General features: G+C 42.5%; 1 protein-coding gene across 4 annotated transcripts in view; it reads right to left on the bottom strand.

Moving 5' to 3' along the window:
• LOC308168339 (kin of IRRE-like protein 3) overlaps positions 1-27,185 on the bottom strand; it is a gene marked incomplete at both ends in the record, with an annotated part of 240,788 nt that overhangs the window by 96,728 nt on the left and 116,875 nt on the right. For 3 of the 4 annotated variants that reach the window (XM_080542894.1, XM_080542895.1, XM_080542896.1), the window contains 2 exons: positions 4,367-4,516; positions 10,989-11,127. In XM_080542894.1, the coding sequence (XP_080399020.1) occupies positions 4,367-4,516; positions 10,989-11,127 (289 nt within the window). Of the gene's footprint in view, positions 1-4,366; positions 4,517-10,988; positions 11,139-27,185 lie in introns of those variants that run through there. The other variant, XM_080542893.1, reaches the window with a different exon arrangement.

Here is a 27,185-nt window from a genome sequence, read left to right as displayed (position 1 = left end):
TCTCAGCCCAAGGTGAAACATTTAGGTATACATTTCCAGCCATGCTATAACTTGCTGCAGGGGCTATAATTAGCCTCAAAGGTACCCCCAGACCATAACACCTCAATCTCCGCCTTCATGCCTAATTTACTAGGCTTGAGACCCTTTGGCCTCCATTGGTCAGCTTAAATCCCATGCACTCAAATGATGTTAAAAGTTCAAGGATAATTTTTGGGCAGCCATTCTTTCTTGATAGATATATGAGAGGAAGAAAGTTGATCCTCAGTTGCTTTAATGATGACCCTCTCATTTCTCTATGGTCTTTTTTCCCCACAATCTAATTCTCCACTGGCCTTACTTCAAGCATCTAAAAATCTCTCCTCATTTGGATACAGCAATAAGGTCAGTGTAGAAACTGCACATCCATGCCTCCAAAATTAGATTTTGCTATGGATTTCAAGGACAAAGTTTGGACAACATTAACACTAGTCGTCCAAAATTGATGGTCATGGACGTGATACGACACTATAATAAATAACTGCCGTTGTGAAACCCATGGCCTCCTTCCCTGACTTTTCCTAAATGTCTGTTTTTAACATAATAGCATTCAAAATCACACTTAGAAAAATAAATCTGGAAGCATTTTCTTGACTACCACGGCTGTTCAAATGCTGCTGCCTGTCTGGTGTTTAATCTCCCCAAATGTTCTCATGTTACCCCCCTCCTTCGCACCCTGCACTGGCTCTCGAGAGCAGCTTGCGTCAGATTCAAGACCCTGGTGCTTGCCTACCAGGCAGCAAAACAGACAGCCCCTGCCAGTACCTGCACTCCGCTCCTCCACCACTGCTGGCCGACTGGCACCACCACCTCTACCCCAACACGGCAGTCATGCCGCCCGGTCAAGTCTCTTCACTACACTGGCTCCCCGCTGGTGGAATGAGCTTCCCACGGCTGTCAGAACTGCAGAGCCACTCCCCATCCTCCGCCGGAGACTGAAGACCTCCATCTCTTCAGGCTACACCTTAACTGCTCCTCTTGAGACATCTACTACCCCCCAGCATTGTGCCTCCTGAGACACCTGCTTCCCCCTATACTGTGTCTCCTAAGAGTTCTACTTCCCCCTACTTGTACTGTTTCTCCTGTGTTAAAAAAAATAATCTTTTTTTTTATTTTTTATTTCTTCTTCTATCACGACGACTGCCAATGGCCCCTGGCCTGAGCTAGATTACTCTTCCTGCTACGACTGGTGAATTGATGATTCACTTGCTTAGTCAAATGTATCGATTGTAAATCGCTTTGGATTAAGGCGTCTGCTAAATGCCAAAAACGTAAGTGTGAATGTAAATGAAGGTTCACAGCTTCTCCACATTTTTTCACTTCTTCACAAGTCACATCCTGAGGTGCAATTAACACCTGAAGGTGCCAAAAGGTGCAAATGGTCCATTTATGCTCCTCACCGTAGCTATTACCCTCATCATGGTGAGTCAAAACTAACCTTACTGTTATGAATGGTTTACCCATTTCAACTGGAGTTATTTGCATGATCAAATAGATCTCCCTTCCCATAGACATCGGTGGTCCCAAGTTTGGGGGAGCTGGTAGTTGAGATGGGTCCCGGGGGGCCTCCCATTCACTTGTAGTGCCTTCACTCTGTTGTAGTTTCTTCCCACATTTGTTGTGCAGTGCCCTAGTTATTCTGTTTGCAGTGCAGTGTGTTTACAGAGTGCAGTCTGTTTACAGAGTGTGCAGAGAGTGCATTCTGTTTAGAGAGTGCAGTGTAGTGGTGTGTGACTACCCTTCCCAGTTGTCTCAAGTGCAGCCATCCCCATAGCCAAGGGAGGGATCCACCATTAGGAACTGTGTTTGGGGAGGGTATGGGAGACCCTGTACATGTTGCTCTTCTTTCCAATCGGCAATAATAAATACATATTTCTATAACCATCTGTCCTGGTCTTCTGTGTGGAGTGGGGTGCAGAGAGATCGTTAGCTGTGTTGGGTGGAGTTAAGGGTCTCAGGGATAACCTGTGACATGTATTCCATTACTTTGCATGTGTGTCTGCCTGGGGCCTTCTTTGGCCATGTAATCAGGAGTCAGCCGGCTAGGCTGCGGATTAAACAAATGTATTTTGGTGGGGCTTATGAGAAGGAATGATAAGTCTTTTCACCCTCAAACAGCCTTGGTGGAATAAGAAACAAATGGCCCCTTTGCTTAAGGATGATTACTCATTTGGGGACTTCAAACAGGAGGACTGGCTTAGAAACAGTTGTGGAAGTAAACTGTACTAAGCGTGTAAGGATACCAGAGTTAATTGTGATACTCTGTGTATTAGCCTCTATGCAAAAACAGCTATAAGAATGACATGAATCAAATGCAATTAAGAGATGCATCCTAAATCATAAGTCTCTCGAACCATTTCCCTCTCCTTGATGCCTGGATCAAACAACTTAGTCAATGTGAACACAGGGGTCTGGAGGTTGAGGAACTTTAGGTAGCACGCCTCTTGCCTCTGTAACAAGCTCATAATAGTGGGTTTGCTTCAGCATGTCCAACTATTGTTCTTGCTCATAATAAATGGGGTGGCTTCAGTGGGTCCAACTATTGTTCTTCAACATGCATAGTATTAGTGAGCTTATTTCAGCAAGTCCAACTAGTTTCTTGCTCATACTTATTATCATCATTATTAGTGGGCTTGCTTCAGCAATTCACACCAACTTCAAAACATGCATATGACTTTTGGTTGCTATGACTTTTTGTTTTGATACCTTTGATACTTGTGCACTTTTTAACATAGAGTTGTTACACCTTTTAAGCTATGCAAACTATTTCAACTGCAAAATGTGGCATTGTTTGTGAAAAAAACTAAATAACCCTAACCCTAGATATGTGCGTTCTACCACCCAGTATCCTTACATTTTCAAAATCACATCAGGATAAGCTAGTATAAAGCTATTTTGCATTTTTTCTGTGTAGGAGGCAGGCTAATTTACAAGCGGCCAACTAGTGGTCGTTGTGTGTAAATAGCAGCTTGAGCATTGTAAAGTGTTATATTATACATTTAGTAGGTAAAAAAGGCACGGCTGTTCTAGTGTTAATGCTCTTGTGGCTGAATGGGAGCAAAGTAGTAGAACATCTTCCCAGAAGAGTGGAAGCTGTTATAGCACCAATATTTTTGTCCATAATGCCATCTATCTATGACCTTCTAACATACTATCTATCTAACCTTCTATCTATCTTATGGTTCAACTACATGTATCTAGCCATCATCCTTTCTTACTTTCACGAGTCATTACAGTTTCACTCAGTATAACCCATATGGATTAACCTCTTAATTGTTTTTATCTTTCTATACCTCTGTCATCTATCGATCCTCTCTCTCATAAACCGTTCATCCATCCAACCAACCAACCAAATTATCTTTAACTTTATCCTCTATGATAATAAGATTATCTTCTTTCAACTACCCAACCAATCTATCTATGTATCGTCCAAACCATCTTTAACGTTTTTACACTTTACAAGCCCACCACGTTTCTTCTGGAACTTCTTTTTCTATTCATTCATATCCATTTGCAGAAGAGTGTGGCATAGTGAGAGAGAGTGGGCCGCAATGTGTCATCCCTTCTCTCCTTTCTCTGCCTGATTCCAACCCTATAGATCATTAGTTTCACTTTTCATTAGTGGAGATCAATAAAGCGGATCAGTCGCTTGTGGTGAGGATACTCTGCCCCACGGATCTCCCACTCCTCCATCCTCTTTTCCCCTCATCCCTTCTCCCTTGTTCCCTGCCTCTGTCATTGACTCCAGTTCCCCCCTCTATTACCCACCCTCCACTGCTGAAGGGTAGGGGGCCGGAGGCATAGGGAAGCTGGAGGGCTGTAGAAAAGAGTGAACAGTGATTGTACTAATGTTGCCCAATAATGCAGAACTGGCAACGCTGAAGGATAACCCACTGGAGTTGAATTAAGAAACTCTCAGGCTTAATAATGAATATGGTGGCTGGGTGTGTGAAGCAGAAATTTAAATTGAAAACATTAGGGACTAGAAAAGTTTAGCGTTGCTATATTCATTAGTAGCGGCATGCTTTCATAAAATAGTTTTCCGATTTTTAGGACTTACACATGCCATACATAAGAATATGTTCTGAGAAAAAGTTGATAACCTGTTGATATATACCTGTGCGGTAACTCTGTTATTACTGTGTTATTACTGAAATGATGCGACATAATACATTTACCATTAGCATTGGATTTGGAACTGCGTAGTGTATATGTAGCTCAATACACCATGTAATTACATAATTACGTTAATACAGTAGATAATAGTGTGTGTGTGTGTGTGTGTGTGTGTGTGTGTGTGCGTGCTTGCAAGTGTTTAATCCACACTTACCCAACACAGTGAGTCGGGCCGGACGGGACCTCATGGCCGCCTGGATAGCCTGGCACTCAAACACGGCGTCGTCCATTAGCTCCACACGCTGGATCCGAAGGTGGTGCTCTCCTGAACTGTGATCTCCAATCACGGTGTACCGAGGGTAGCCTGGAACACAACACTCTCTGTCAGGATCTGTTTAGCGTTTGAATGAGTTCTCTTTGCAGAGGTCATTTACTTATGATAGCAGGCAGAGCATGATGCCACAATGCCAGAAGATCGGAAATCACAAAACATACTGGTGTAGGCCTATCGACATTCAAATGTATACCATCGACTGGTTTATGTGTCACCATCACTTCAGAAATAGCAGAGCAATAGCTGAGCAGCAGGTTATAATACAAATAGACTGTATGTTTTCTTAGAGTAGTGATCATGTGGTGTCACTTATTGTATGAAAAGCCATATTTGCATGACACTTCTTTGCAAGGGAAAGAAACAATCAGAGCTATATTAACACATGATGGAACAGGTGGTGTTTGACTTCCCTAGCCATGACATGAAGATGACCATGTTGATGAGGGGTTGGGGAGGTCTGTGTTCCCAAGAGCAAGGCTATTGTAGTGGTGAACAAGCACAGCTAGAGATTGACCAGTGTTTCAGCAGTGCAGGGTTAGGGTTAGTGCAGTGCAGTGGGATGAGAGTTAGGGTTAGGGTTAGGGCAGTGCAGTGGGATGAGAGTTATGATTTAATAACCTACAAAAGGGTGGACCAAGAGTCCTGACCATTTTACAGTCCAGGTATGTGATGGCTCTAAAAAAACGTCCTTAACACGTAACTATTATTGGATTTGGCATTGCGAGTGTGTTGAGGGCTGCATTCCTCTGTTGGGAAAAATAAACGAGTAAAGGACCTCTTTGAATGGGAAGCTTTATGGAGTCTTTCCCAAACTCTCAATATGAATGACTTCAACAGCTGTCTAAAGGGTTAACTGTCTCTAATTATTTGGAGATACAGTATGTGATTTGAAATGACAATATCTGCGAATGAAATTTCCCCAAATGTTCAGTATTTTTCAGAGATAGTTTTTTTCCCAAAATCCTTCAGCAATTGATCACTGATGAAGGAACCTGATTTTGTTTTTTGCTTTTAAAGCAGAACCAGGCAGACATTAAAAAACGATATATATCAAAATGAACTTACACATCAGATTGGACTCCCACTCTTACCACCTTAAATGTCTGCTGACCTTGCAGTTGGACCTCTGCCAATAAATGTCTGGGTAAAATATTGATTTGCTGCATCCCACCAATGAGTCATGTTCTGTTAAAAGATGTTTCCAGACTTCATTGTTCACTCTGGAGGGTTTAAAGGGGAATGTTTTTAGCACATGCCGCCCAAAAGGACCATAATATATTGAGGTATAATGGCTTTTAAGTCCTTGGGTTCGGCTACTGAAGACTACTGTTCTCCAAAAGTCCAATTACCTGCCATTGCTTTGGCTCCCATTCACTTTAATAGAGTGTTTCTCATTGTCACATTTCTTAGTAGGAAGAGTAACAGCCGGTTAAACCACCGTTTACAGTAAGATGCCCTAAGCACAGCACAACAATGAGGGACATAAACAGATGGACAGCCCTCTGATTGGATGGGATGGGAATGATGATTGACAGGAATGATTGGACAATTGACGACACCTGGATGTAGAATGATAGAGAGGAGAACAGAAGGGAGGGAAACATAACTAGGACACACTAGTTTAAGTATACTGTATTATGTGATAGCATTAAGTATACTGTATTATGTGATAGCATTAAGTATACTGTATTATGTGATAGCATTAAGTATACTGTATTATGTGATACCATTAAGTATACTGTATTATGTGATAGCATTAAGTATACTGTATTATGTGATAGCATTAAGTATACTGTATTATGTGATAGGATTAAGTATACTGTATTATGTGATAGCATTAAGTATACTGTATTATGTGATAGCATTAAGTATACTGTATTATGTGATCGCATTAAGTATACTGTATTATGTGATAGCATTAAGTATACTGTATTATGTGATAGCATTAAGTATACTGTATTATGTGATAGCATTAAGTATACTGTATTATGTGATAGCATTAAGTATACTGTATTATGTGATAGCATTAAGTATACTGTATTATGTGATCGCAATTTGAGAATGAAAATAATAGTGATCGGTTTGAATAAAAAAAGCTGTCTGAAAGCAAGACATTTTTCAGACTTCTTCTAGGCTTTTAGTACTGAAGGTCGGAACAGCGGCAACAAAACCAACCAGTGGTCGAAATTCTAATCTTATTCAGAAATCATCAAAACTAAGAGATGTTATAATAAAATAAAAACTCAGATTCCTCTAACTAATTGGTCTTGCATTTCTTTATTCCAACACCACGCATGTTTTTGTTTTATCGCCCCCCCAAAATACAAGTAAATACTAGTACTTACTAGTATTTACCAGTACTTGTGATTAATCATGATTGAACTGATTAATCAAAGAATATTATTGGGATTAACTTGATTAATTGTAAACAATTAACACCACTCCATTCATGTATATATGAATGAAGTGTCATATGAATGACATATTCCATTCATGTAAACATTCCATACCAAGTTATTCACATTTGAACCACCTGACAGTTTCTTGTAGTCTCTCAAAAATTCTAGGAAATAATAGACTGTATGGCACATTCAGTATTCCTAGGCAGTCCAGTATGCAGCTCTCAATGTTGTTGGAAATCGTCTGAGCACCTCTTCCGTTTGGGTGTAACCAATCCTGTTTAAAAAAGGCAGGGTGCTCCTAAAATAGCTTAAAGTTATTGATGAACTGCATACCCTTGGACTAAACTCAGCTGTTAAAATAGTATAGTCAGCTGAATTTGCCAATGCTGTGCTTGTAGCACGGGAGAACCCAGGGGTAGACACGTTCTTTCCACTAGCTTGTACCGTTTTTAGAAATGTGCTAGTCTTCATTCAGAATCTCACACTATCTAGGCAGCAGGTGGAGCGTTGGCGAGGTCAGGTTGCATACAGATGACAGAGACTGCAACATAAAGGAAGCGATTAAAATGATAAAACAATAGAAAGTGAACTAAAGTAACACTAAGCAACTTGAGCTAAAATCAAACGTGAAGAGTGGGAGTGAAGAGAAGGAACAGGGCGCCTCAGTGTTGATGGACAAGATGTAACGGTCATTTTTGGCATTTAGCAGACGCCTTATTCCAAAGCGACTTACAATCAATACATTTGACTAAGCAAGTGAATCATCAATCCACCAGGCGTATCACGAAGAGTAATCTAGCTCAGGCCAGGGGCCATTGGCAGTCTCAGTGTTAGAAGGAAAACATTTTTTAAATATATATATATATACAGTAGCTAGATACTGGAGAACAGAGAGACAGTACAAGGGGGGCAGTAGAAGTCTTAGGGGACACAGTAAAGGAGAAAAGCGGGTGTCTCAGGAGACGAAGTGCTGGGTGGTAGTGGATGTCTCAGGAGGAGCAGTTAAGTTGTAACCTGAAGAGATGGGTCTTCAGTCTCCGACGGAAGATGGGTAGTGACTCTGCAGTTCTGTCAGCCGTGGGAAGCTCATTCCACCAGCGGGGAGCCAGGGTAGTGAAGAGACGTGATCGGGCAGTGCGACTGCCATGTAGGTGTAGAGGTGGTGGTGCCAGTCGGCCAGCAGAGGTGGAGGAGCGAAGGGAACGGGTTGAGGTTTGGGGGGTGACCATTGCCTGCAAGTAGGCAGGGGCTGTCCCCTTAGCTGCCTGGTAGACAAGCACCAGGGTCTTGAATCTGATGCAAGCCGATTGTTACATCAGTCTCCCTGATTGTTACATCACATCCGTCAACACTGTTACATGTCTCAAACCTTACATGTCTCAAAACAACACACACATTTTATTAAATGTTTTGAGATGTAAATAGAGTGAAATAGAACATATGAAGCATTGCTGTAGGCTTTAGGACTAGGAAGTTACCAATGTAGTGTACAGTAGGCCCATAGATAATAATAACTCTCATTGATATCAATGAATCTCAAAGATAACAGGTTGTTACCCAAAGCAAACAATGTAAAATAGCCCCATTAAAGGTAATGAATCCATCAGGACAGGAATGGATTTGTCTTTATGCTGGATCAATGACGGGGAAGGGGCGATGAATAGAGGCCAGGGATAGTGATTTAGTTTTTCAGGAAGAACATGTGGTGGCTTCCTGTCGCCTCAAGGAATGGATAGAGCTAGCTGGTGTTAGAAATGGATGACCACGGTTTCATTTGCTGTCAAGAGACAAGTGTGTCAGATACTGTAGCTTCCAAAAAACTCTCCAACTAACTCAGTATGTTTAAGACACAAGATGGAACATTGAACATTCTTAGCTTTAGTTTTTCCATTTGAGCCAAAACAGATACACCAGTAGCCATTCTCCCCAAGGTCCTGCTCAGAGATATATTCATGATATTCATGCATATTCATGCTATTCATGTATGGAGCTGCTTTGGGCCTATGTATCTCTCTTTAATTAGAATAAAAAAGGCGCTACACAATGAAGAAGCTGCCGTATGAATCATTATCTTTTGTCCTCTGATTTATCCGAGTGAATAGTGAAAGATTTCTCTCATTTTAATCACTGTTCCTATGAGTTGAAACAGGTCCTGGCAGAGTGCGCTATTGCCAACACAGCTCGTTTCTATGAATAGCAGAGTAGACCGATATTGAAATGCGCTGTGCAATATGAAACCCCTCACACTTTATGTATACAGTTCCTTGTGTATAGACGAGGATGTGCCATAATTCTTCATTGCATGACTGTGTTGTGTGTTAACGTAGACAGAAGCAATAGCAGCGATTGAACATATTGCAGTAAAATAAATACTGCACACTACTGAATTACTTGTATAACATTGGCCTAGTTTACTACCACGCTGTATTGTATTATAATATAGTATGTATTATAGCATTTCGTATCATCGTACTCTGCACAGCATCTTTGCACTATTGAAGTCACTGTAAAATCACTTTATTACTTTATCAATGTTGGGTTACTTTTCTTTTTACTTACTTATGTTACGTTGTTTTGTATCTGAATGCTGCAATGTCAATGTTGAGGAACCAAACCCAAATCATTGTACTCATGTGTACAATGTAAGATGTAATAAAAGTGATAATGAATTTGATTCTGATATAAAGATAAGCTGTGGTACACACACAATGTGTCATTCATCTTAACTCTTGTGTGATGTTCACTTTTTGGTCCCTTTGGTACTGTTCAGGTCAAATTGACCTGGGACATCATTGGGTTTTAATAGCACTTGTCCTGACATGATGCTCCTAGTCCCAAGGGTGACCCGTACAAGGGAGTATGCTCAGGGCGCAAGAAAGCCCCAAAATAGCCCATAATAGTAAAGGGTACAAACAGGTACTGTACCCAATAATGCACAATAGGTACTGTGTACACATTCAAAAGTGCATATATTTTGTTCTAGTGGATCTAGGGGGCTGCCCTTCGGAGAGGCTGGAGCAGAGGATGCTTAGTAACAACCCACAAAGTGTCAGACCCCTGGGAATAGGTGGGGCCGAACGGCAGCAAGATGAGTAGAAGCGTTTTTACGCACATGATGCTCCTAACTTTGAAAATGCAAAATCAACTATAATAAAGACTTGGGTGTCATAAATCATACTTATCTAGGAAAAATGTAAATGAAACAATGTTAATGTTAATTAGATTTAATTAGATGAATGTGAAAATCAATTGAGAATATAAGTTCAAAATAATAAACATTCCCGGGTCAGTAGAACCGAACAGTACCAAAGGGTCCAAAAAGTGAACATCACACAAGCGCTAAGGTAATTATATAAGAGGCACAATAAGTAATTATGAAAGTGAGTTACTCATTTACTTACTAAAGGTAGTTAGTAAACATGCTCCCTGGCTGCTCGCTCACATGTATATTTGATGTTGGTGAAACCTAAATAGAAACTAGTAGAAACACTGTGTTGATTAGGACAGAATGCTGAAGGGTGGTAGACTGTAAGTCATACAAAATAATACAGTACTTTTAACCCTTCATGTGAAGACCTGCATAGCTAGGGTCAATTCCATTACAACTAAAACGATAAGTTCACTGTTTGATGGCCAACACTGCTTAGACTGCAGTCCAACTCCAACCCCTATAACATGTCATTTTGTTATTATACCAATCACTCAACCTGCAAGCTAAGCTAACCAGGTAGCAATAAACAAACTCAGGCAAGAAGGTTTAAATGAAGAAGTGTTTAAACCCTGTTGCCAATAAGAACGGGCCAGACGTTCTTGCGGACACTAACCAAACTCCATCCATAGGATGATTCTGTACACTTCTACCTGCTGACTGACATATTTAGGAGAAGAGGAAGACAATTTTGTTTTCATGGGATGAAAAGCAGCAGGGAAACATTTGAGAGTGACAAATATATATATATATATATATATATATATATATATATATATATATGAGTGCAAGTAATAGGATTGGCTTGTAACAGATTGGAGAAGGAATGGGAAACAGACACATGCCAGAGGGGGAGATGGGAGTGACATAGGTGATAAATGCTTTTCCTCACCTGATAGGTCTCTGCCAACCCCTAGAGCGAGGCCATCTTTTATCCACAGGACAACACCATGGTAACCAGGGATGGAGCATGGTAAAGTGATGGGCTGGCCAGCCACCACCACCAGGTCCTGGGGCTGCTGGGAGAACATGGCGTCAAGCCCTGGAAAAAGAAAAACGAAAAAAAAGCGTCATGTCACACATACAGTATGATGTGAGCTCTGGGGTAACTAGGTTCACTCCCTGTTCCTCAACCAGAGCAGAAATGTACAACACCTAACCAAACAAGACAGATAGACAACCATCAAAGTTCAACTCTGTTCATTTCCATTTCCACCATGCAGATTGGCTGTTCGCATATATCACAGCTCCGTCTGCCAACACCACATCTCTGGTTAACTCAGACTGGGTAGATGTACTCAAGCTTTTGCTGTTATTAGCCATGCAGTGCTGCTAGAGCTCAGGCAGAAAGTGTCTTGTGACAGAACCCATCAGGACTGTGAGGGGGGAGAGTGGGACAACAGAGACACAGCAGGGGAATGGCACTCAGAGAGACGTGTCACTGACATGCATAGCATTGGTGAAAATGTTGGGCTCTGACGTCTTTGAAGCTATCTGTCTGAGTCAGCCGAAAACAGCACCACACCTCTCCACCCCCACCAACGCATCCCACCACGGTCCAGCACAAAGACGATTGGGATAATTTGAATGCCTTGTGAGAGGTATAGATAGGTGTAGATGGAAAAAGTGCATTTATCGTCTAGCATGTCATCGGCTGTAGCCCTTGTCTGGCACTCGCTGCCGCCATCTGAATCAAAGGTTTGCTGGAATGTCAGCCTCTTGAGCACATTATGTTTACCAAGAGCTAAAGCTTTAATGTAAAAACACCATTCATAGTGGAATGTTTTGGTGGTTGGTGGGGGCGATGCAGAAATCACACATTTGTTTTGACATGTCTGGTCTCTCAGGGCTGGTCTCTCAGGGCTGGTCTCTCAGAGCTGGACCCTGATTGGATGTTTCTGTCTGTCTTTCTTTCCTCTCATTTGGACAGTTGCAATCACTGTGCAAAGCTCAGGAAAACATTGGGTAACTTACTATGTACAACTCGGTAATACATTCTCAGGCTAGCTTCACACTTCTTTCTTTCTCTCGCTCACATGCAAACACACATACTGTATATATGTTTCCTTTTCTGCTTTATTATCTCCATGGGGGTACAAAAGCAGTAGATAGCAAAGGGAATGTAATGGATTGCAATAATAGCCATGAAGAGAGAACAACAGTGTGCATGGTAAATTATGTTGCCATAGTTCATGTCTCTCTATCCACAACAACATGTTTGGATTGCTCACAATTATTCACTTCCTCTCATGCTTTGTTTGGAAATGTTCGTTCTTCCCCCTCCTTTCACTGTATCCAGCATCTCTTGCATGCACTCATTATTTAATAAACATCCCCCAAAATGTGCTGAGAATATTTAAGCATAATATTGTGATATTCATCTTCAGAACCAGACAGGCCTCTCCAGCCACGTTTTCCTGTGACGTTTTTGTTGTGTTGGCCTTCAGTATATTACCCAGACAGCCTTGTTCAGGCTCCCATAAGAAGGGTTTATCTTGGCTGCATGATGCAAACCAGTCAGTGCACACATGGTAGGAGAGACAGCAAGTTGGCGGATCTCTGACATGTGTCAGAACAAGCGAACGCATGAGATTTTGCTCCTATTCTATTCTCTATCCTCACAGTCAGAATTGCTATTATCAACCACTTCAACCTGAGCTGTAATTGATTTAATGTCGCCGGCGTCTCTGCACTGGCAGCACTAACACCCCGATACCTTCTCCTCCCTTCAAGCCCGCTGTTCAAATCCCCCCCGATCACGTCAAAAGCTTTCCCGCCATTGTGAGAAATTAAACAGATTAGTTATTTTTTTTTCAGAGGTTGCCACTTTACCTCTGCTAGGTCTTCAACTCACCAGTGATTATTGTTACACACAGCATAGGATAATTATCTTGATTGGCAATACAACCTAATTAACATAATAATAACATAAAATAAAAAAATAAAAAAATAGGGGCGCTTAGGTGGCGTAGCGGGTTAAGCGTTGACCATGTAACCGCAGGGTCCCCGGTTCAATTCCAGCCGGGGACATATCCTGCATGTCATCCCTCCTCTCTCTCTCACCCATCCTTCCTGTCGTAATCTATACTGTACTGTCAAATAAAAACAAATAAATAAATAATAATAATAATAAAAATAAATAGCAAGGAGACTCTTGTCAAACCTACATACGTGACAGGAGCTCGTGTTTTGTTCCTCATGTTGGCAAGGTAATTTTTCAGTTGTTTACATATTAGGAATTTGCACATTGTAAGCTATCAAATGATGTTTCATACATTTAAATCGTTGAACCAGATAATGCTTATCTGAACCTCCAAACAAATGGCGGAGAAAATCGCTCTGAATCAATATAGACACGCTTGCTAGCTAACTAGCAGCTAACAACAAACAACATTGCTATGTAACATATCTAACATCTGCATGTTTAGCACATCACAACATGCTGACAGAACATGGACATGCTAAAAACACATAACTACACATGACTAGATGATCACACAGTCCTTGCTTTTTAAACAGTCCTAAAACTCAACCAACCCTCATCAAGTACAAAGCAAGATGGCAGATATACTGTGAATAGAAAACAAACTGAGTTCACGGACAAATTAGAAGTATTAGTGATCCTAAAACTCGTGTTTGTTATATTGAGTGGGCTCTTCAACACGACAACACAAAAAAACGTTATTGTAATTTCCACGACTTCATGATTCCCGACTTGTACCCCTTTCACCAGCCTGTCACATAATTCTCTCTTGAGAAGCTCTACTTACTTCTACCTTGCTGATAACACATCCTATAATGTTAGTGTAATAACGCACTATATTCACCTGTATGACTTATATAGCTGGTATGAAGTTTTGTATTTATTAAAGGATGCTTTCTCCGATTCACTCACACACACACACACACACACACACACACACACACACACACACACACCACAGACATTCAGCGACTAGATCGAACACCATCCCACACTCATTCATTACCACCCTCTTACTGATGAAAGAGCCATTCTCCTCACAGGTACATGAGGGCTACAGAAATAAATGGTAGAGAAACAATAGCTGAGAGATGGAAAGGCCGCTCGCAGAGGAACAAAAACAACACCTGGCAGGGCCACTTGACCAGAAACATTTTCATTTTCCCCATTCAATAAAAAGATGCGCTGTGGCAGGCCACATATGTAGGTCACTGGAGGAGCACTGAGAACAGAGTAGGGGTGGGGGGTAGAGACAGCCTGATCAGACTTGGGATCCTTCAGCAGTGTCACAGCCCTTTGCGGAGTACAAGGCTCTGTCGCATCTGCCAGTGTTCCGCTCTGGTGGACAACAGGCAGCTTTGGTGGACGCCTTCCCTCTGCGTTTACCTCCTCCTCTTCCTCCCTGGGCCAGCTGCGAGGGCAGCCGAGCGCGGTGTGCAGTGGAGTGAAGACAACAGATCTCTCTCTCTCTCTCTCCAGAAGAATAGGGGTAGATAACACCAGATGATCCAAAATATAATGAGATAGGCTACAGTGGAGAAAACAAAACTCGGGCGATTTCATTAAAACAATTAAACGGCGGATGAAACATTCTCTCCAGGACTTCTGAGGCTCTGGCAGTGGAAGATGATTCATTGTGAGGAAGCTCAAGTGCTGGGAGAGCAGATACACTTCTTAATAACGCTTTATTAACTGTGCTAATGGAGGTGGATGAGGGCTGAGCCTTGTGAAAACGTCTAGACAGGGCACAGTGCTGAGATAAATGAGGCCTGATTTGAGAGGTCAGGTGTGCGTGTATGATGTGTTGTCATTTGCATTTCCTGGTGTCTGTCACTACAGACCTTGGGGGGGGGGTTACAGCTAATCAAGCTAATGAGGAAACAGGTAACTAGGCCAAGACGTGTGTCATTTACATTAATTGTGATATATTTATGGATTGTGGAAGTTTTTTTCTAGATCACTTGACATTTCAGCAAGTCACAATGGCTGCAGTTTTTTGCTAGTGGGTGTATTGCAAATCATTAAAGGGATACTCGTTTGAGGATCTTGAGTGACGTATTCACAGGGTTTTTAACGCTAGAACAGCCATGGTGGGGTCATTTGACCCTGTGAGTAAAACAAATATTTAGATCTTTGCACTAGATAGAATTTCAGGAAGTCTTGTCGAACCCAAAGGCAGACCCATTGTAGCCAGTAATGACTCTATCTGTGAATTAGCCTCTCTTGTCCTTAATTAAGCTCAATTACATTTCATGTATATGTGATTTCTATTTACAATTAAAGGGCACATCTATGGGTTCTACTTTTGCTCCAGATTACACCAATCTCTATATGCTTTTTTATTGACAGTTTCAGTGAAGATTTAGACAGGAAGGCTGGGTGAGAGAGAGGAAGGATGACATGCAGGATATGTCCCCGGCCGGAATCGAACCGGGGACCCTGCGGTTACATGGTCAGCGCTTAACCCGCTACGCCACCTAAGCGCCCCTGACAACAATCCTTTTTGTCAAAAAATCCTCAAATGGTACAGATACTTGGATGATGTGTTTTGCCTTTTTCAGGGAAAAATTAAGGAACTGTTAGAATTTGTGTTATTCCTTAATGGTGTTTACCCTGATTTAAGATTCTCTCTTGAGTATGACCTTCAACGAGTGTCTTTTCTTGATATGTGGGTTGAGTCAAATAGTGGGAGCCTCATTACCACACTGTACAAGAAATAAACGGTCCGTAACACTTTTCTTCTAGCTAGCAGTTCCCACCCTAGAGCTGTAAAAAATGTCTTACCTAAAAGTACATTTTACAGACTAAGACTAAGCCATTCTGATGAAAACGTCATCAAAGTTCATAGAAGCCTTCATAGCAGGCTTTGGAGATTAAACAACACTTCCCTGAAAGGGGTTATTCTGAGGGGGTGATGTTGACAGGAGGTTATGCCAGAGAGAGCTTTCTTGGATCCACACCCTAGAAAGAATACAACCCCAAGGTTTAAATGAGGACTTCGACATGAGTGCTGTGCTATGAACAAATAGAACCTAGACCTGTTCTATGCTATATAATGGCTACTGCCTGATGTCTGCATGTTGTAGCATTTCTCTATTCTTTTTTGTTCTGTTTGTATGTATATATATATATATATATATATATATATATATATATATATATATATATATATATATATATATATAGTGTAAATATTTGATGTGTTTTTTTGTGGCTTTTGTAGTCTAAATCTAGGACTACAATTCCCTTGATGTCTAGCCACTAGGTGGAATTCTTTGACACAGGTGTTGCGCATTTGGCTAATCAAGTGATGTCGTTTGAACCGTATATAACACTGCATTCACTGGTTAATGTATGCCTGAAGAAGGTCTATGAAAGACCGAAAACATAGATTTTTGCACAGTTTTGAGTATACATACAATACCCATGTATGGACAAATACAGAAGTTCTATCGAACTGTAGAGAAGACCTATGTGACCTATGACCTATGCTGACCTGTGCTGTTGGACATAACAATGTTAATTAGGTATTAGGTATTAGGTAATTACATGAAGTAGGTAACCTGGCTGAAGAAGGCTTGATAGCAGATACCATTGTGTAATTAGGGTAAACTTTAAACCGATCTAATCTACTCAAAATGTAAGGTTAATGAATTAATTAGGAAAACACTTATTAAGAGATTGGTTGTCACAACATCAGTCTCCTCTTAACTCTCAATTATTTGTCATTAATTTACTTCTTAATAATGCTTAATAGATCAATCATAAGGTCAAGATTGGTCACCTCAACTAGCATTATAATTACACACAGGCACAGAAACACACACACACACACACACACACACACACACACACACACACACACACACACACACACACACACACACACTCATAGATATGACATAATACCAATGCCATTATGATGAGGTGCCTATTCTCTTTATTGTAGCTGCTGTCCCTTCAAGGAGCATTCATACAACAAATAATAATGCCTTCCTTTAAGATGATTAATTCACATTGACTTGAGAAGCTTTATTATATTTAAAAAATTATTAGACTTGTTTGTGTCCATTTTCTCTCCTTTCAAATGCTGATGTTGGTCGAGGGTTGTGACACTCACACTGATTCTGAAGGCAGCCTGACAGTATGAATATCCAGATGGAAGTGCTATGAGATGGGCACATGGTTAGCTTGCCAGTCTAGAATAACTCACCTTGGATATACAGTGCCTAGTAAATAAGCGGGTAATGTATTACACCTGAAGCCAACGCATCAGAATAGTGAGCTATACAGAAATCCAAATAATTTTGACAGTAATTGCTTTTCCCCTTTTCTCATCTTTTTTTCAGTCTACCAAAGTTACTGAAAAGTGTATATTTAACATGAACAACAATGGACATATAAGGCTGTCCATTAGATATGTTTACAGTGAATGGTTAAAACAGGCAAATCATGCAAAGATAATTTCTTGACTAAGGCTTAGACTAGGTAATAATTCATGAGCTGAAGACAGAGCTCCAAAAGAAGTTGATGAACTATAGATATTAGATTAGATAGACATTAGAAGACAAGATTATTATCGCTTTTACCAAAATACTTATCTGACTTATTTGAGTACAGTTCATCAATGTAAATTAAATTAAATTCATTCAGCCACAGCTGGCAAAGGTTATAACAATAGTTATAGAAAACGATGGAATCCATTTGATGCAGAATGTATTGCCTTCTTTATCTTCCATTATCAGAATGTGCAAACTCATTTTCCTTATCCGTCCACTGGTCAAACAAATAGGCTGATATATGATCTGCCTGGCTCTCTGCACCGTGATGGCTGATGTTCTAATGAAGATGTGTCTCTGAGACTGTACATGGAGCAGGGAAGAGAAACATTGCAACCACCAGAAGCCGTGTATTTATGCCCTCTCTCACTCCGCACATTAGTGGAGTAGGACTGTTGCTGATGCACAATCAAGACGTATCGCCTCCAATAATGAGTTCTAAACATTACAAATGGCTATGGCAAGAAAGCCACGAACACATGCTCTTGATCATAAGCCACAGGGGCTGAAAAAGTGGGTTTAGACATTCAAGTATCTAGAGTCAGAAGTCTTAAATCATCCTGACCTGCATCTTTCTTACACTTTTCAAGTCAAAGTGCTTTAGGCTTTATACAGTAGACCACATAATGGATTCATCTTCTTTTCTATAGTATTACTGTTCTATAGTATTCTGTTCTATAGTATTACTGTTTCCTCATGTTTAACACTAGAACAGCCATGCTAATAGGAGGCCTTTTAGTGCCCACTGATACAGCTCTAGCTGGTTATAATGGTTGGCATTTCCTCATGAAGCCCTCAAACTGGTTTAGAACATAGTCAATGTCAATGTTATGTCAACACTTCTGAGAGTAAGGAAAGCAGCCTTTTTAGTCTTAGATGTAGTACAAATCAAAACAATGTAACCAATCTGAACAGCAATTATGATTACTGTCACGAAACAGAATATGTGTCACGGCTTGGTGAAAAGGTCCACATGTCGGGAATCGTGAAACCTCGCAATCGAGTCTTGTCGTGTAAAAAGGGTTTTCCCAGTTTTTGGCATGGGACAAATATTTAAGCTACGAAGAACTCACTTGATATCATAACCCACTTGATATTTCATAACCAACAGTTTTACATTCACTAAATACCTACAGTTTGTTGGCAAACATGGGTGGGGGTAGTATTTGTATTTATTTATTTATTTTTGAGTGGGCGTGTCCCATTCTGCATCTGCAATGTTACTCTCTTGTATTTGTATAATGGGATGGAATAAACATTTGGCTCACATGGCAATAATCATGAAATCATGAATCTTGAATTATTATTATCATTTAGCAATTTAAACATGTCAACCCTGCAAGTTTGTTTCCTGAGGGTTAGCTGACAACCCCACTGACAGATGACAGGTAGATAATGACAGGTAGTGTAATGGGGGAGTGGTTGTCTTGAGGGAGTGGTTGGCGTGGAGTTAACCAGCTATTGTTCCCACCCATTACCTACCTGTGAAAAGTGGCTGTGAATACTTTGAGGCCGAATTTCTCGACTCAAATGTCTCTATATGTTTATAAACATGAACAGAACAGCAACATAAGATGGCTATCGGCCTGCCTAAACAGATGAGTCTTTCATTGCCATTTAAAAATTAGTTCTGAGGGAGCGGCTCTCAGGTCAGGGGGGAGGGCATTCCAGAGTCTTGGGGCCGTCACCTCAAACGCTCTGTCCCCTTTAGTTCTAAGTCTGGTCCTGGGTACGACCAGGAGCTCCTGGTCGGATGACCTCAGTGACAGCTGGATGAGTAGGGGTGGATGAGATGGGAGATGTAGGCGGGGGCTTGGTCATGGAGGGCTCTGAAGGCGAACACCAGCACTTTGAACTGAATTCTGAGTATAACTGAGTTCAAAGTCAACCGACATAATACATAGAGATATGTGAATATGTACTCTCCTAAGTGGAACTTTGAGTTGTGCATAATGATAGAGTAAGAATACAAAATAGATGCAAATGAGAAAGTGTAAGGAGTTTTGGAGTTCAGATGTGCCCAATAGAATTGGAAGCTCCTTCTGTTTCCTAGCATTACGATTGAGCTTTCTCTTTGTGAACTTCCTCCATTTCACCATTTTCCTTTGCTAGAGTTCTACCACCCAGTATCCTTACATTTTCAAAATCACATCAGGATAAGCTAGTATGAAGCTACTTTGCTGTTTTTCTGTGTCGGAGGCAGGCTAATTTACAAACGGCCAACTAGTGGTCGTTGTGTGTAAGTAGCAGATTTACATTCTAAAGAGGGGGTCATTTGATCCCCGAAGAGGCTCTTTTAGTAGGTAAAAAAGCAGGGCTGTTCTAGTGTTGATGACGGTGCCATAGTGTGGTTAATCTGGATTGATCAGATCCATTTCCAGTGATGAGCTCTTGGGCCAGACTCAGTTGAGTTGGTTGATGGATGTGATGCAGAGCCTCTCTAAAAAAGGGTGATTTAGAGGGTGAGTCCCATGTGTCTATTACACACTATGTCACAAGTAGAGCCGCACTGCACTCACTTTTGTCGAGCCATAGCTCATATTTTGTAGGAAGAAGTGTACCTTGACTAAGATTAAATCAAAAGATAGATCAAAGGTTTGGGAAATAAAGCCCAAAGCCCTCTGTGTCATGAAAGGTTATAACAAGTGTAAAATTGATATTCAGAATAATTTGAAAAACCATAACGTTAGCAAGATGTTAATGTTCTGAAATATAGGTGGTATTTGTTTACAAAATAAAAATATAGAACAGTGTGTGTTTCTGTGTGTGTGTGTGTGTGTGTGTGTGTGTGTGTGTGTGTGTGTGTGTGTGTGTGTGTGTGTGTGTGCGTCCATAATGCTATTGAGAAGATAAAGACATGACAAAATAATCTTACTTGGGAGGTTGTTAATCCGCAACCAATTCAACTGGTTGATTTCTTCAGCTTCATTTAATTGTTACAGTAGACAGGAAAAGGTATACTTAGAAACAGGGAATGTGTGCACGATGAACGGTGTGAGCTATTATATGTAAGTACTACTGATGGCTCCTTAGTTCATCTGCTAAATGCTAGGAGTGCTGTTTATCATTAGTTTTAGTTTTTAATATAATGTGTCTCTCTGTTTCAGAAATGTTCTGGCTAAAAAGTTTGTTTTTGGAGTGCTCAGTACAGCAATGTACTGTTTTCTGTAGTATGCTGTTAAGGTTAGGGATGCTCCGATTTATCGGCCACCGATTTAAATCGGCCGATTTCACTCCAAATGACTCGATCGGTGATCGGCAAAAATGGCCGATCGCAAAAACCGATTTTTTTTTTTTTTTTTTTTTTTCCTGGGGAAGACAGATAACTGAACAGAAAACATAGGAGGACGTAACAGTATGTAAACCACGAAGGCCACGTTTATGATGTCTTTTATACAGCCATATCGACTGACTTGGGCTTCAGGCCCTAACTGGGTGATAGGCCAGACCTTTACTATGCCATAAAAATGGGTCTGCGTTTGCTTGGTGCCTAATGGATCAAAACTTTTGTCTAAAAAGCTAAAAATATGTAGGCTATCCAGTCAGTAGGCCTACAGTTATGTATTTAAAAAAAAATCGGTATCGGTATCGGTATCGGTTGATCTTGAGGAAAAAAATCGGTGATCGGTATCGGCCCCAAAAATCCAGATCGGAGCATCCCTAGTTAAGGTGTCGTACTCATCCTTTCTCTCCCAAACCTTACACGTGAATTGTCTTCCACTGCAAGCTGTGAAACATTGCACTCACATTATGTCCCTGGAAAAACATCATATCAGACGATGGGTTCAGTCTGCCTTGTCTTTGGAAGATTGAACATGTGCAGAGAGAGAGAGAGAGAGAGAGAGAGAGATGGAGAGAATTGAGAAATGTAGCTTCAGCGACTTTGATTCCTTCAATTGATTCTCCTGCTGCAAGTACAAAAGACTCTGAAACACAGCCCCAGGCCACCAGCCAAAGAAGAGAAGAAAAAAAACCTGCATGAAATCAGAGAGTAACTTTACAACTGAAAATAAAAAATTTTAAACTTATTTTTAAGAAGAAAGCTAGCTCAGAAATGACAGAGAGACAAGTTAATACATCTGATGTTCAGGGAGGAAACAGTGTGATGTTCACGTATGTTCCTGGTAGGCTCTCCAAGGTTCTGCTATAATGAATTATTGTCTGAGGGAAAATGCATAAGAGAACATCGTAACTGATATCTTGCTGGTGAAATAAAGGTGCTAATGCTCAGATGCTCCAAGAGAAATGGGATTGCAATGAGATAGCCTTGTCCTTGCCCCATCAGATGGCAATGAGAAGGAATAACTGACAGCTTCTTACACTGTGAGGGGATGAAATGGGAAGGAGGGTTGATAAGGCATGCGGTGTGATGTGAACCATGTAAACTAATGTTTGCCACCTAGATTATGTGGTGAAGGCCAGATGCCACTTCTTCTACATCAATGTGTTGCCAAGGCTCCCTAATTATGTGTTCAGAAATATTCTAGCGCAATGGCCTATACAGTACCTCAGCCGGGTAATCTAAAAAGATCAGAGAATGAAACCACAAAACCACAAAACAAGGCCAATCACAACACAAGATTTCGATGAAGCCAGCAGTAACATGGCTAATAACTCTCTTCATCATTTCCAATGAATGTAACATTGAACTATATGTTACACCATACAGGGTTTAAAACAATCCCGTTGCAATGGGATAAGGGCTCATTAAAGATGTTTGCACTTAGCTTTCTCTGGCTCATAACAATGAATCCAAGATGGCGTCGCGCTTAGACGCGAGGCTCGGAGTGGCTTCCACGCTGGTGTTTTTTAGTGTTTTTAAGAATATTTGTATGTACATTTTTATTTTAATACTTATAGGGAACGGTTGTGTAAATAGTACCTACAGCAGACTAGACTTACTAGAAGTTGGTGCGAAAAACGAGGGGACTGTAACGGCGAAATTCTTAGAACAACAAAGGATCCCTTTCGACATCGCGAGAGCGCCGGGTGAACAGTACTACGCTATCCCAACACTAAAGCTTCGTGCACACCGCGAACCGTGACCCACCGTTCTGACGCAACCTGGTGGGATGGGCTTGACGCATGTCACATGCGATGCAAACGCAACAACACAGCGGTAATATATGTCCGGAGGAGATAGCAAACATGGCGCCGTTAGCATCACAAACACTATGCCATACAAGTTAGCATCAGAGGTAGACTAATATCCTCAACTTATGTCCTAATCACACTACTGTCATACAAGTCGTACCTTCTCCTTGACATGGACATAAACACCTGCTACCTTCTTTGAAAGAAATCGCGATTTATTCAGTGAAAACTAGTACACCATTCAGATAGCATAACAATAGCATAGCATTCGCGGACAGTCAGTCAATGCACCTAGCACAACAATAGCATAGCATTCTCGGACACAGTCAGTATGTTAACATCAGATATATAAACGGGTTATTTTGATAAACTGGACACATTTTGTGAATATATATGGTTACTTTCTCGCCTGAAAACATATAAAAACTTAATAAAATGACATATTAACACTTGTAGAGCCAAATTAAAGATTTTCGCCAATGGCGGATTTTACATCTGTGGCGAAAGCTCTGGTCAAGAAACTACTTCCGGTTACTTCCTGTTGTTTTGACGGATCCAACGCAACGCAAAAGCTGAAATATTTTGACTGAGTACCGCACCCTACCGGACAAGAAACGCAATGCAGAGCAACGCAACGGATCAACGCAACTGCCCCATTGAGATGAATGACTTCCGGTGCAACGCAATGACCTGGTGTGCACGAAGCTTAAGGCGTAAGCGACGGAGGCGAGATCGTAAACAACGCCGAGGCCGCCGGGGAGGCCTGCTAGCAAGGCTCAGGAGAAGCCCAAACAAACCAGCTTTACCAAGCATTTTCCTCTCTAACGTCAGATCCCTGACGAACAAGATGGATGAACTGAGACTACAGGTGGCCAAAAACAGCATCGTAGGGGATAGCTGTGTGATTATTCTGACCGAAACCTGGCTAAATGACAACATTGTGGACGCTACTGTTAGCTTAGAGGGGCGCACGCTACATCGCGCCGACCGAACGGAGCGTAGCGGGAAGTCAAGAGGAGGTGGGATCATAATATCGACGAAGGATAGCTGGTGCTTAAACACGAAAACTGTAAGTAGCCACTGCTCCCCAGACCTAGAATACTTGACTGTTAAATGCAGACCCACATACCTCCCTAGGGAGTTTAACGCGGTGCTAATTACATGTGTGTATATAGCGCCTAGCTCAGACAGCAAAGTAGCATTGGCGCGACTATATGACGTCATTAGTAGCCAACAAAGCACTGATCCACAGGCTATTCACATCATAGCGGGGGACTTTAATCATGTCGACCTGAAGGCAGTACTACCCAAGTTCTATCAGCATGTAAAATGTGCAACGAGAGGAGAAAAAACACTGGATAAGGTATACACCAACATCAAACGTGCTTACAAAGCTAGTCCGCTAGCTCATCTAGGCATGTCTGACCATGTGTCAATCCTCCTGATTCCTGCATACACTACAATGGGGAAAAGTGCTCCCACCACCACTAAGACTGTCAGAACCTGGCCAGAAGGGTCCGCTCCACTGCAGATCTGCCTAAATGACACCCTATGGCAGGAATATGAGCATGAGGACCTGGAACAGTACACGTCGTCGGTTCTGAACCACATAGTGAACTGCACCAACTCAGTCACCGTGGACAAACGGGTCCGGGTCTACCCCAACACGAAGCCATGGATGACTGGGAAGGTCCAAAAACTGATAAATGAGAGGGACAACGCCTTCTTCGCAGGGAAGCGCACACCGCTGTACAGCTCCACCAGGGCCAACCTAAAGCGCGGCATCAAAGCGGCCAAGGCAGAGCACAGAGAGAAGATTGAGGAATGCCTCCTGAGCAACGACTCCAGGCGGATGTGGCAGGGGGTTCAGCAGATGACAAACTTCAGAGCCAACAGGCTCACAGCCGCAGAGGACGACCCCCTGCTGGCGGGAAAGCTGAACACCTTCTACGCCCGGTTCGACGAGGGGCGAACGGAGGTAACCACAACACAAACACCACTCTCTCCAGCTCTCAGCAGCCTCACCCTCACAGAGCATGAGGTGAGACGCGTACTGAAGGCGGTGGACCCCAGGAAAGCCTCGGGGCCGGATGGCGTCCTGGGACGGGTGCTGAGAGACTGCGCCGACCAGCTGGCCGGGGTTTTCACCAACATCTTTAACCAGTCCCTGTCCCAGGCCACCGTCCCACCCTGCCTGAAAACCTCAACTATCATCCCAGTCCCGAAGAAAAGCACGGTGAGCTGCCTAAACGACTACCGCCCGGTGTCACTCACACCAATCATCATGAAGTGCTTCGAGAAACTAGTCCGGGCCCACATACTCACACGCCTCCCGCCCAACCTGGATCCATACCAGTTCGCCTACAGAGCCCACAGGTCCACAGAGGACGCCATAGCGACGACTCTCCACGCCACTCTATCCCACCTGGAGAGGGGAAACAGCTACGCGAGACTGCTCTTCGTGGACTTCAGCTCCGCCTTCAACACCATCCTTCCAGACAGGCTAGTGACCAAACTACTAGACCTGGGTCTATCACACTCTATATGTGCGTGGATCAAGGACTTCCTGACCGACCGCCCCCAGAGGGTGCGGGTGGGCCCCCACACCTCCACAGCCCTCAGCCTCAGCACTGGGTCCCCCCAGGGCTGCGTGCTAAGCCCCATCCTCTACAACCTCTACACCCACGACTTCACCCCCGTCCACCCCAGCAACTACATCGTAAAGTTTGCAGACGACACCACCGTGGTGGGATGTATCTCGGGGGGGGACGAGGCGGCGTACAGGGATGAGGTAGAGCAACTGAGCAAGCTGTGCAAGGTTAACAACCTGCTGCTAAACAAGTCAAAGACCCAGGAATTCATCGTAGACTTCAGGAGGAAAAAGTCCGAGATCCAGCCCCTGCTCATCGACGGAGAGAGCGTGGAGAGAGTCTCAACCCTCTGATTCCTGGGACACAACATGCGGGATGACCTGGCCTGGAAGGACAACACAAAAGGCACCATCAAGAGGGCACAACAGCGGCTATACACCCTGAGATGCCTCAGGAAAGAACACAACAAGCAGGAGATACTGGTGGCCTTCTACCACGGCGCAGTGGAGAGCATCCTCACCTACGGCATCTCCAACTGGTTCCACAGCTGCACAACAGCGGAGAGAAACGCGCTACAGAGAGTCGTGAGAACAGCACAGAAGATCACCGGCGCCCCCCTCCCCTCTCTGGAGGAGCTGTACAACACACGCTGTCTCAGGAGGGCCTCCAAGATCTCCAGGGACCCGACCCACCCTGGGCACGTACACTTTGTCAAGCTGCCCTCGAACAGGAGGTACAGGACCCCGGCCGCTAAGACAAACAGACTGAAGGACTGCTTCTACCACAGGGCCGTCAAGGCCCTGAACACAGAAAAGGCCTAAGTTCTGGGCCCAGGACAGTCCGGACGGATTGTATGGCAGCTAGTGCTGAGGCACAAACATGTACATTTTCAAGCCTGCAAACTGTGACACTTTAAAATAATGTGAAAAAATACTTTTGTGCAATATGACAACCCTAGTTGACTATCTGTGCAGTATAGTACAGTGGATTGTGTACATAGCCTTTATTGATGTAAACCAGCTCCTTACCTTCTTGTGATTTTATGCTTTTATGCTTTTTCTAAAAAAATAAAAAAAAATCCTTTCCTAACACCAGGGTAGCCACCCCTCCTAAATTTCGTTGTTTGGTACCTGTACTGTAGCAATGACAAATAAAGTCCATTCCATTCCATTCCAACAACCCCATCCAGTGCTCTCCACACAGAGAGAGACATTTTTGTCTTCATATCTGCTCAAAGGGAGTGGGCTTGTGCCCTTGTGGCCATCAAGACATTGAGAGAGACTCCCAATCAAAACATTTGTCTGAGCTCAGATCGGTGAATGAGATCTGACCCCGGGGGGGGAGACGTATTTGTCCCAATCAGGCCCTGCTGCCATGTCACCGCTAGGCAAGTGTTCTGTCTTGGCGGGACACTGATGAATCCGCCACTTAGCCTTGATTTGGAGGAGCTGCTCACCACTTCCAAAGTGCCAGGTTAAATCTAAATGCTAATGGAACTGCCACATCATCACCATGAACATTCATATAACGATCCCTGTCTTGTTTACGTGACCAATAATTAGGATTTTAAATTACTTAATTTTTGGGCGTTTGTGTGTGTGTGTGTGTTGTAGTAACCACTACGTAGGACCGGGTATACTGTGCCCAACCTAGGTAGAGAACGACACAGACACCAGGAAACAGTCCAGCCTCAGCGATCCTATTTAATAAAGAATAATTAACCCAGGGAATAAAGTCCAACTCATGTCTCCGTCTGGTACTTAAGGGGTCCAGGGAATGAAATATAACTTAGTGCTCCGGTGCTTTGGAGGCGTGCAGGGTAGGTAGGTGTCCAGGGGTGGTTCCGTGGGCACTGGTTTGAG

The sequence above is a fragment of the Nansenia antarctica genome (genome assembly GCF_963989245.1).
Source record: "Nansenia antarctica genome assembly, chromosome: 12".
Lineage (NCBI taxonomy): Eukaryota > Metazoa > Chordata > Actinopteri > Argentiniformes > Microstomatidae > Nansenia > Nansenia antarctica.
Note: the sequence above shows the minus strand (reverse complement) of the source record. Positions and strands in the feature narration are given on the sequence as shown.